General features: G+C 40.0%; 1 protein-coding gene across 6 annotated transcripts in view; it reads right to left on the reverse strand.

The window, feature by feature from the left end:
* fam126a (family with sequence similarity 126 member A) overlaps window positions 1-12,353 on the reverse strand; it is a 77,019-nt gene that overhangs the window by 26,821 nt on the left and 37,845 nt on the right. For all 6 annotated transcript variants that reach the window (XM_033046272.1, XM_033046253.1, XM_033046261.1 and 3 more), the window contains 4 exons: window positions 7,861-7,976; window positions 4,279-4,374; window positions 2,261-2,377; window positions 1,819-1,906 (listed from right to left, as the gene is read on the reverse strand). In XM_033046272.1, coding sequence (XP_032902163.1) covers window positions 1,819-1,906; window positions 2,261-2,377; window positions 4,279-4,374; window positions 7,861-7,976 — 417 coding nt within the window. The remainder of the gene's footprint in view (window positions 1-1,818; window positions 1,907-2,260; window positions 2,378-4,278; window positions 4,375-7,860; window positions 7,977-12,353) is intronic.

Consider the following 12,353-nt stretch of genomic DNA (forward strand, 5'->3'; position numbering starts at 1 on the left):
TGTTTTGTTGTTTGTTTGTTTGTCTTTTTGCACAAAGTCCGCGAGCATTACCACTTTCCATTTCACTGCACATCTCGTATGTGTATGTGACGAATAAACTTGACTTGATCCTGGTGAGCTTCATTGTCTCTATAACTCGTTAACACCTTGCCCACAGCCAACAATGCATATCTTTTGCTCTATCTCTCATTTCCCTTTCCTCTCACTCTCGTTCTGAAGAAGGGTCTTGACCCGAAACGTCACCTATTCCTTTTCTCCAGAGATGCTGTCTGACCCGCTGAGTTACTACAGCTTTTTTTGTCTATCTACTCAAAATCAACCCTCACTAAAAGCACTGGTATCAGCTCCCCAGGATAAATGTGGTGAAAATGTCAATACATAACCCAGTTGATCTTCGTTGCATAAGAGGGTTAAGTTTGGTGCTTTACATAGAACAGTACAGGAACAGGCCCTTTGACCTACGATGTAGACTATGATGTCAATTTAAACAAATCTCATCTACCTACGCATGGTCTATATCCCTGTCTGTTCATGCGCCGTCTAAATGCCCCTTACATGTTCTTATTGTATCTGCTTCCACCACTCTCCCTGCCAGTGTACATCCCATGCATTTATCATTCTCTTATGCGAAAAAAAAAACTTGCCATGTAAATCTCCATTAAAAATTATGTAAAGGGACAGAGTGGGCAAGAAAATAACAGATCGAGTATAATATGGCAAAATATAGAGTTAAATAATTTGGTAGAAAAAATAGATATAGATTACTTTAGAAACGGAGTAACTAATTAATGTATACAGAAGCTCTTGATCTGCTGGTTCTTTAAAAAGTCAGATTCTAAATATGTAATTGCAATCAACGCAGTTGGCAAATATTAAACCAGGGGTGGGGAACCTTTTCATGTTGGAATGCCGCATTAAGTTAGCTGTAATCTAATGCCGCATCCAAGATACTTCAATCAGATATACTTCAAAATGTACATTATTTTGTTAAAATAGCCCTCATGACTTACTAATGTTTTAATTGCGGCCGTCAGTCGGGGAGGATTATTTAGTCAAAACTTCTTTTACTCTTTGGTATTTTAAATACGTTCATTTTAAGATTAAAATTAAAATAATAAAAGACGAACAAAAACATATTAATAAAAATGAAAGGATTTGTTCTACAAAATTTGGATTAATTCAAAAGGCCGCACATAATGGCCTAGAAGGCCGCAGGTTTCCCCACCCCTGTATTAGACTGTCTTTATGACAAGGGGATGGAGTACACAAGTAAATCTGTGGGCGTTTTTAAGACCTCATTTTGGAACATTTGTATCTAAAGGAGGATGTACTTGTTATCAGTGCAGCACAGATTCATGAGTCTAATGTGTGAGGGGACTGACCGAATAAAAGAGATTTGGACTGGAATTTAGGAAAATGAAAAGTAATTTCCTGAAAGCATGTTAAATTTTGAAAGACATTGACAGTAGGTGCTGAAATTATGTATTTTCCTCCAAGTTTCCAGATGAACAGAGCAGGATCTCACTTACATATGTCTGGGATGAAAGAAAAAAAAATTCTCATTCTCACAGCTGTAGATGTTTAATCATTGAATATACTAAAAAGCTGGAATGCAAAGATTATTGGACAGCAAGGGAATCAGTGCCACGAACTACATGAACATATGATACTAAACAGCAGCATAGGTTCCAGAGGTGAGTCACTCTTGCTTACGTTCTATGTATGTACCTAAATACGTATTTGAGGTCGGACAAATGCCAAGTTATCACAAAAGAACAATAAAACTCTGCTTTAAATCTCAGTCAGATAATTACCCACCAGTAAAGGCTCTGGAAACATTTCCAATTGTGCTCTGTACAACACATCATCCAGTGCTTTGCAGCCCAACTCCCATTCTCCATTATATCTGGGGAAAAATGAATGTTACATTTTATCAGTAAGCAATATGAATTAACTATCATTACAAAATATTAATCCGAGTGTAATACCTGCAAATAACAATAACAATATTTATGATTCCAAAGTAGACCATGATCAAACCCTTTATTAAATTTTGAATAATTGCTCATCTGCCTGCAGTGTTGAAGATATGTTTTGCAGATGGTTGTGATTTGGTATGTAGGCAAAGGAACCCTTTATGGAATAGTGTTAGGTTCATGGATGACATCTTCACCAACTATTCAAATGTTCAACTAATGTCCATTTCCTCTCGTGAGAATCTTAAAAAGATATATGAAAGCTTAACATATAGTATACTTACATAGCATAATAAACAGCTGTTAACATATGTACCATAAACTCTGGAGAGACTCTTATTCTGCTCCTGATATTTTCGGATTTCTTCTGCAACTTTCTTGGAAATCCATTAACACATATTCTGTGAAAAACAGCAACAAATTACTCCTTAGTGCAAGTACGTGACAAAAAAATTCAAAGGGGATTTGATAATCATGTGAGAAATTACAAGAGGATGAAGGCGGCATATGGAATGCTGGCATTTATTAGATGGGCCATAGAATATAAGAGCAGGGAGATCATGTTACAATTTAGAAACCTTTGGTTACTCCACAGCTGGAAGCTTATCTCTAATTCTGGTTGCCAAACCAAAGAAAGGATATGATTGCATGGGAGAGTGTAGAGGAGACTATTAGGATATTGCCTAGGATTAAATGTTTCAGTTACACGGAGACTGCATTGGTTTGTTTTCCTTAGAACAGGAGGATAAGGGGTTCCTGATAGAAGTATGCAATATTATGAGGGCATAACTCTCCATTATAATAGAGGTCCAAAACCCGAGGGTGTAAGTTTAAGGTGATGAGTAAGAGGGTTAAAGGGGATGCAAGGACATTTTTTTTCAGATTGAAGCTAACTGCTGATATAGAGATGAACATAAATGCTGATCAGGAAATGGTCTTTCATATTTTTCCAGTAGGAGTAGCTAGCTATTTCAAAGTAGAAACAAGAGCTAATTAAGCTAATCAAGGTGATCCCTAAACCATCATAGTGGCAGTGTAGATTAAACATTTCTTGTCAGAAAAAAAAAATATTGTTTGGGTGTTGGGATCTCAAAACCAAAAATTCTTCTAGCTGCAGGATTTCCCAAGTGATGGGTGTTTGATGTAAAGGTCAGAATAGCTGCTGGATACCTGAAGCTGCAGCTCTTCAGATAAAACAGGAAAAAATTGACAAGTTGGTTTTGAAGATAATGTACACATCTTATTTTACAGTCATGGATGTTTTGACCTTCCTTGCCCGATATGTCAAGAGAGCAGAAAACGGCAAAAAATAATTACCTACTCGGGATCTGTTTAAGCCAACAATTAAATGGACAGAAAGGGAGTCATCGTCCACCTATCTTCCAGCTTCACAATCATAATACAGTCATAACTACAGGATGGCTGCAGGACAACGCAGTGTGTGCCATACTTGAAACAAAACTGAATATATCCACTGCCATCATCTGTAGAAAATACAAACTAGAAGGTCATCAGACCAAAGATTGTAAGGAGAGCAAGTATTGCAACCTGTGCAACATAGGAGTGTACTTTTGTCCCAAATGCCCCATCAGCAACACTGCATGAGGAATTGGCAACAATTCTTCCCCAAGAGTAACTCCCCTCCTCCCAAAAAGGTGCCGGTCAAGAATGTCCAAAGGAAAAGGGAAGAAATAAGGCTTAGGACGTAGCCAAGCACTGTCCTTCTAACCTAGTTGACAAAAGTCACTGGAAGAAATGGTTGAGAAACTAGATGATGAAAAGAAAACCAAACAATGGTGGGGGTGGATTGGGAATGGGGGGGGGGGGGGATTAATACATGCAAGTTGACACCATTCACAGCGTAATGGTAAAACAACAGGAAGGTGAAAGAAAAGACATTTCAGGTAAGAATATGTTAGACCAAGGCCGGCGATCCTAAATTATAAGACTCCAGGAGTGGTGAAATGTCCTCCACACCCATCTTCCTAGTCTCTATAAGGCACGATATACCCATCATCTTTCTCTTTACCTGGTTCCACCTATCATCTACCACCCCCTGCTCATTTCTTTATACTGTCAAGCTCCCCTTTACACTCTTAGTCTTGATGCAGAGTCTTGACCCAAAATGTTGACTATCCCTTTGCCTCCATAGATGAATTAGTACCTTTCAGCTGTCTGATGTTGAGTATAATAACAACATGGCCACTCAGTTTGCATATTAAGCATGTCCTGCTCCACTCAGAGCCTATGAATCCCACACTAAGGTGGTTGATGAAGTTAAAGAATTACAAAAGAATCTCACCTGGAGCACATACGGCACAGAGACTGTAAAGAATGACAAGGCACGTAGACTATTGCCGCGTTGTAACAGAGCAACAGGAACGTCAATACTTCAAACCTATTTAATAAGCAGCAAAGAAATAGTGTTAGAGGCATCTTAAAACACAATTATATAGCCCCTTTCCAAATCTCATGCTGTCTGTAAGTATGTAAAATTAGCCAAAAGTAATTTTATATTTTGCTATCATTTCACCAATTAGAAACAATTAAACTAGCGAGAGGTCTTGACTGATCTTATTTGATTCCTCTACACCAGTCATTTTTCATAAAAATGAAATCAAGCAGTGCTGTGAACCCCAAAACCAATCTCCATTTACTGCATCCATTTAGTTCCCACAAAATCATAGTGTTTCCTAGTTTTATTAAAGGACAGCAAAACCCAGAGTAAAATCTATACCATTTTAATATACACCTTAACCTGACACCCCTCTTCCTACCTTTCCCCATCATCCAGTTTCTTTCCCCCCCTGCCCCCACACATTCCTAACACTGGATGTGATAATACAATCCCCCCCACTGCTCACCCCTTCCCATTGTCCCTACAGCCACCTTTGTATTCAGTTGTACCACCTTCCTTTCCACCTTTTGTTCTCCGTTCATCACCACAAAGTCTCGTTTTCTCTCTCCACCCTTCCCTCCACCACCTGACTTATCTGCCAATCAACCCCTCCTAACATAAACCCATCTATCATTTCTATCTCTTGCCTCACCTGTCTTCCCTACCTCTTTAAACCGATTATTTACCTCTACTCTTTCAGTTTAGATGAAATGTCTCGACCAAAACATCAAATTTCTATTTCCCTCCACAGATGGATAGTCTGACACAGTAAATTGTTCCAAAGCTTTTTATTTGCAGGAGAGCATAGTTGTTTTAGTAAAGGACAAGTGAGCCAGAAGCCTGAACAAAATAATCCAAAGATAAGTGTTTAAACTCCAGTACATCAGCTGGGGAATTAAATCCCTTTACAAATTATCATCCTTTGCCTTGTTGATGAATTGGTAACCCTTCCACATTGAAGATTTGGAAGTAGCACCGAGGCTAGCAAAGGCACAGAGCATACCTGGGCAGATGCTTCAACATCCATCACAAGATGCAGAATAACTTACCAGTAGCAACGCCGGACATCTCAAAAATGAGATGCCAGCCTCTAAATTTAACACATGCTCAACAAAAAGAGTTAAATTATTCTACAGGCAATGGATTAGTGTTACCACAACCAATTATGAACAATGATTAACAATTATTGTCCATGAACATCTCCATTTGCGGTAACGGTGAAGCTGTTAAGGGTGAATTTTTTGCAATCATTTTCAGATAAAAATAATTTTCAAAGGTCAACTGGATAATCCATCTCAGCCTAATCCCGAGGCCTCCAATAGCACAAAAGGCAAACTGTTCTCAATTTGACTTACTCTTGCCGATATCAAGAATATCAAAAAAGATAGTGGGCTGCATAGTGGCACTACTGGGAGAGCTGTTGTTTCACAACATCAGAGATCCAGGTTCCATTCTGACCCTGGGTACTGTCTGTGTGTGGAGTTTACACATTCTCTCTGTGACTGCATAGGCTTCCACAGGGTTCTCCGGTTTCCTCCAACATCCCAAAGACGTGCAAGTTTGTACGTTAATTGGCCGCTGTAAATTGCCCCTAATGTGTAGAGAGTGGATAAGAAAGTGAAGGATGACATAGAATTGATTGAATGGACGATTGATGGTCAGCATGGATTCACTGGGCTGACGAACCTGTTTCCACGCTGCATCTCTAAACTAAAAGTAAACTGAATTATTAAGTTATGGGCCAAGGCCATTAATTTGCTAACTATCGTGCTCACAGTTTTGTTATCCAAATTAAGCTGCACACCTAACCAAGGTGTTGCAGATACAATCCTGGCATCTGGCTAAATTGTGGGAAATTGCTCATTCCTAAAAAACACAACAAATGAAAATGTTGCTAACTTCCATCCCAACATTGTATCTCAAACATGACATATACAGTGTCATGATGTGCTAAATATTTACTCATAACTGCTCAACTCCTGACTCTTACAGTTCTATCCAAACATAGACCAAAGAGCTGGATTGAAAATGACACATACATCAGGAATATTTGACAGAACACACCAAAGAGCACTTTGTTGTATAATTCAGTTTCATAGAAACATAGAAAATAGATGCAGGAAGAGGCCATTTGACCAAGCCAGCACCGCCATTCATTGTGTTCATGGCTGATAATCCACAATCAGTAACCCGTGCCTGCCTTCTCCTTCAATACCCCTTGATTCCGCTAGTCCCAATCTAACTCTATCTAACTCTCTTTTCAATTCATTCAGTGAATTGGCCTCTACTGCCTTCTGTGGCACAGAATTCCACAAATACACAACTCACTGGTGAAAATGTTTTTTCTCATCTCAGTTTTAAATGGCCTTCCCTTTATTCCTAGACTGACCCCTGGTTCTGGATTCCCAACATTTTTCCTGCATCTAGCTTGACCAGTCCTCTTATAATTTTATATGTTTCTATAAGATATCCTCTCATCCTTCTAAATTTCAGTGGATACAAGCCCAGTCTTTCCAATCTTTCCTCATTTGACAGTCATCCATATTGTTTTACACAATTAAGCAATTTGCAGCTGCACACAGTAAGAATTAATTAACATTCAGGCCCTGATTGACAACATTCTCTCATTCAGCAAGAGAGTTCAAACAGCTCCCAGCAAATTCATTAGCTTATTATAACCAAAGCCTTACCATCAATATCAGTCACCATTGGCGAGAAATACAACGAGACAAAAATATAAATACACTCAAATAGCAGTCATAGGAGTTAACTATTTTGCAGCAACTGGTTGACTCCCAAAACCCCATACATTTCCACTACGCCAATAAATAGGGAGCATGATGAAATACTGATTTGCCTGGAGAATTCCAGTAGTATCTTGGCAAAGCTGCACACTTGATTAGCAGCTCATCCATCATCTGTAACATTCACTTCATCATGACTATATCTTAACTGTGCCAATTTTTATTGATTTATTGACACCTCCTCCAAAACTTTATACCTCTGCTCTCTAGAAAGCCATAGGTAGCAAACGCCTGGGGACACTTTCGTACAAATTACTCTTCAAGTTGCATGTTACATTCCATCCAGGCTTGGGAATACATGTTGACTTTTTTGTAGTTAGACACAAAATACTGGAGTAAATACGGGACAGACAGCATTTCTGGAGAGAACAGGTAGCATCTTTCGGTAGCATTAGTTTGAAATTTTGGGTGCATCGTAACACCCATAGGGCAGCAGTTTAATACTCCTCTCACCCACCCCCCATAAAGCCATTCATTAACTTCACTTCCATTAATATTATTTTGTGAAATTATTTGTTTTTTAATCTGGACTTGAAAGAGTGGATACTTTGCAGTTTGATTTACAATTCAGATGCAATGATGTTTATAGTTCAGGTTTTAAAATCATTACATTAGATTCAATTCTTGCTGTTAATTACCTATATTTAAAAAGAATTGTAAAATAATAAGTCTAATAACCTACCTATTTTGTGCTGTAAAAGTTTCCCTTTGACAATAAGGTCCAGCATGTACAACCCTAGTCAAGCCATGTCGAGATAAAGCGCCTTCCGTAAGTGCCATAGAACCAAAACTAGAAGGCTAAAGCACCAAGGTTAATTAACAAAGCATACATCAAATAACAAAATCTATTATATAAATACATTTTTTTGCATGGCAATATCTTGAACATAGTGCCATGTGATATGAAAATATTGTACCATGAAGTAGAGATGTAAGGATATCAATATTAGTCAGACTGCAATGATCACAGGTATTATAGCTAGCACAGGCTAATAAACGCGAGGTGATGCAACCAGCCAACTCAAATTACCTAATATTTTTGGATTTTAAATCTTTGCTTGGACTCCATTTTTAATTATAGAATTAAACATTTTCTACCCACGGAAATCAACATCTTCGTGGTTGAAGTGAGACATTTACAGTAAAAAGGTCCTTTATTATAGACACAAGGAACTGCTGATGCTGGTTTCCAAAAAAAGACAAAGTCTGTAGAGTAACTCAGCAGGTCAGGCAGCATCTCTGGAGAACATGGATAGATGATGTTTTTAGGTTGGAAACACTTCTTTAGGCTGAAAAAGTGTCCTGACCCAAAATGTATCTTATCTATGTTCTCCAGAGATGCTGCATGGCCAGCTGAATTACCCCAGTACTTTGGGCCCTTTATTATAGCAGTGCTTCACTGATCAGAAAGCTGGTTGCTGAAACTTGCAAGAGGCAAGTGTGAAGAAGATAGCCATGAACATAGTAGGTTGCTAATGTTTGTGGTGGGATGGAGAGAAACGCTTTGCAGGCTAGATGTTGTTAACAGCAAAGTTCACGAGGAAAGCAAAAGACTTGATAATAGATATAAAATCAGAATTGAAAAACAGATGTGATTATTATTTTCAGTTTATATTATATATATATTAGTTCCAGTAACATTATCCTCAAAGTGACAATTGAATGTTTGAAAAGTTTTGAGATATCTATTTGGTGTGTATTTGGCAACTGTCCTGGATGGAGTCCCTGAACATGTCCTCAGAACCTGCGCAGACCAGCAGCAGGAGTATTCGAGGACATCTTTAACATCTCACTACACCAGTCTGAGGTTCCCACCTAGTTTAAGATGATCACTATCATCCCGGTATCAAAGGGAAAAAAGTTAACGCATTAATGGGAACTGCACGGTGGCTCTGTCATCCATCATCATGAAGTGCTTTGTGAGGCTGGCCACGGTGCTCATCAACTCCAACCTCCCAGACAGCATTGATCAACTGCAGTTTGCCTCCCACTACAGTCTCCATGGCAGCCACCATTTCCCTGGCCCTACATTAATCCCAGAAACATCTGGAATAAAGGGATGCCTATAATATTCCCATTTATTGATGAAAGCTCCACATTCAACACCATAACTCCACCCAAGTTCATCTCTAAACTCCTGAACCTAGGACCCGAAATCCAGTTCTGCAACTTGATTCTCGACTTCCTGAGTCACAGACCACAATCAATACGAAAAGGTGACATCTCCATGATAATTTTCAATACCAGCCCTGCAAGGCTGCTAAATCAGGTTTTTACTATACTCCCTTTGCAAATTCTGCCCTAACTCCATTTACAAGTTTGCAAATTAAATTACCGTAGTTGGCCTTGTTGCAGCCCTTACTCTTTTTTTACCCTGCACTTTCTCTGCAGCTGTAACACTACATTCTGCATAGTTTATCTTTCTCTCTTTTGCACTACCTGTACATGCGTATGGTATATGATATGGTATGGTGTGATATGCCTGGATAACAGGAAGGAGGAATTCTTGCCAATCCCAAACCACAGGTGGTTTTAAACTGAATAAGGGGGGTGAGTTGTCAAATGGGATAGTCGAGGATGGAGTTAAAGGGAAAGAGAGTAAAGGGATGGTTAATGACTCCAGAATTAACGGGAAAGGAAGCTCACAAAGGAACAGGAGAGTATGGCCAAGTGTAATAGGGATCGATGTGAAAGGTGAGATGCATAAGGAATTAAAAGTATTGTATATGAATGCGCAAAGTATAAGAAGTAAAGTAGATGAGCTTGAGGCTCAGTTAGAGGTTGGTAGATATGACATTGTGGGGATTACTGAGACATGGTTGCAGGAGGATCGGGCCTGGGAACTTAATATTCAGGGTTATACATCCTATAGAAAGGACAGGCAGGTGGGCAGAGGAGGGGGGGTAGCTCTGCTGGTGAGGGATGGAATTCAGTCCCTTGCGAGGGAAGACATAGGAACTGACGAGGTAGAGTCACTGTGGATTGAGTTGAGGAATTGTATAGGCAAGAAGACACTAATTGGTGTTATTTACAGAACTCCAAATAGTAGCCCAGGTGTAAGTTGCAGCAGGAGTTAAAACTGGCATGTAACAAAGGTAATGCCACTATGGTGATGGGGGATTTCAATATGCAGGTAGACTGGGAAAATCAGGTTGGTTCAGGACCCCAAGAAAGAGAGTTTGTAGAATGCCTCCGAGATGGATTCTTAGAGCAGCTTGTAATGGAGCCGACCAGAGAAAAGGCAATTCTGGATTTAGTGTTGTCCAATGAACCAGATATAACAAGAGAACTCGAGGTAAAGGAACCGCTTGGAGGTAATGACCATAATATGATTAGTTTTAATCTGCAATTTGAGAAGGAGAACTTTAAATCGGAAGTGGCAGTGATGCAGTTGAACAAAGGGGACTATGAAGGCATGAGAGGGGAGCTGGCCAAGGTAGACTGGAAAGGGATCCTAGCAGGAATGACGGTGGAACAGCAATGGCAGGAATTTCTGGGCATAATCTGGGAAACGCAGGATCATTTCATTCCAAAAAGGAAGAAAGATTCTAAGGGGAGTAGGTGGCAACCGTGGCTGACAAGAGAAGTTAGGGATAGAATAAAACTAAAAGAAAAGATGTATAGCACAGCAAAGAGTAGCCGGAAGCCAGAGGATTGGGAAAATTTCATAGGACAACAGAAGGAAACAAAACGGGCAATACGGGCTGAAAAGATGAAGTACGAGGGGAAGCTGGCCAGGAATATAAAGAAGGACAGTAAAAGCTTCTTTAGATATGTTAACGGAAAAAGAGTAGCAAAGTCAAATGTGGGTCGCTTGAAGGCAGACACGGGTGAAATTATTATGGGGAACAAGGAAATGGCAGAAGAGTTGAATGGGTACTTCGGATCTGTCTTCACTAAGGAAGACACAAACAATCTCCCAGATATACTGGAGGACAGAGGATCTAAGGGGGTAGAGGAACTGAAATAAATTTTTATTAGGCGAGAAATAGTATTGGGTAGGCTAATGGGACTGAAGGATGATAAATCCGCTGGGCCTGATGGTCTGCATCCCAGGGTCCTCAGTGAGGTGGCTCTAGAAATAGTGGACGCATTGGTGATCATTTTCCAATGTTCAATAGATTCAGGATAAGTTCCTGTGGATTGGAGGATAGCTAATGTTATCCCACTTTTCAAGAAAGGAGCGAGAGAGAAAACGGGGAATTACAGACCAGTTAGCCTGACTTCGGTGGTGGGAAAGATGCTGGAGTCAATTATTAAAGAGGTAATAATGGGGCATTTTGATAGCAGTAAAATGATTAGCCCAAGTCAACATGGATTTATGAAAGGGAAATCATGCTTGACTAATCTTCTGGAATTTTTTGAGGATGTGACAAGTAAAATGGATGAAGGGGTGCCTGTGGATGTAGTGTATCTAGACTTTCAGAAAGCCTTTGATAAGGTCCCGCACGGGAGACTGGTGACTAAAATTAGAGCACATGGTATTGGGGGTAGGGTGTTGACATGGATAGAAAATTGGTTGGCAGACCGGAAGCAAAGAGTAGGAGTGAACGGGCCCTTTTCAAAATGGCAGGCAGTGGCGAGTGGAGTACCGCAAGGCTCGGTGTTGGCGCCGCAACTGTTTACCAGAAATATTAATGATTTGGAAGAGGGAATTAGGAGCAACACTAGCAAGTTTGCGGATGACACAAAGCTAGGTGGCAGTGTGAACTGTGAAGAGGGTGTTAGGAGGTTGCAGGGTGACTTGGACAGGTTGAGTGAGTGGGCAGATGCGTGGCAGATGCAGTATAATATAGATAAATGTGAGGTTATCCAATTTGGTGGCAAAAACAAGGGGGCAGATTATTATCTCAATGGTGTTAGGTTAGGTAAGGGGGAGGTACAGCGAGACCTGGGTGTCCTTGTACACCGGTCACTGAAAGTTGGCGTGCAGGTACAGCAGGCAGTGAATAAAAGCTAATGGAATATTGGCCTTCATAATAAGGGGATTTCAGTATAGGAGTAAAGAGGTTCTTCTGCAGTTGTATAGGGCTCTGGTGAGACCACATCTGGAGTATTGTGAACAGTTTTGGTCTCCTAATTTGAGGTAGAACATCCTTGTGATTGAGGCAGTGCAGCGTAGGTTCACGAGATTGATCCCTGGGATGGCGGGACTGTCATATGAGGAACGATTGA

This window comes from Amblyraja radiata, chromosome 2 (assembly GCF_010909765.2).
Source record: "Amblyraja radiata isolate CabotCenter1 chromosome 2, sAmbRad1.1.pri, whole genome shotgun sequence".
In the NCBI taxonomy this organism is placed as follows: domain Eukaryota; kingdom Metazoa; phylum Chordata; class Chondrichthyes; order Rajiformes; family Rajidae; genus Amblyraja; species Amblyraja radiata.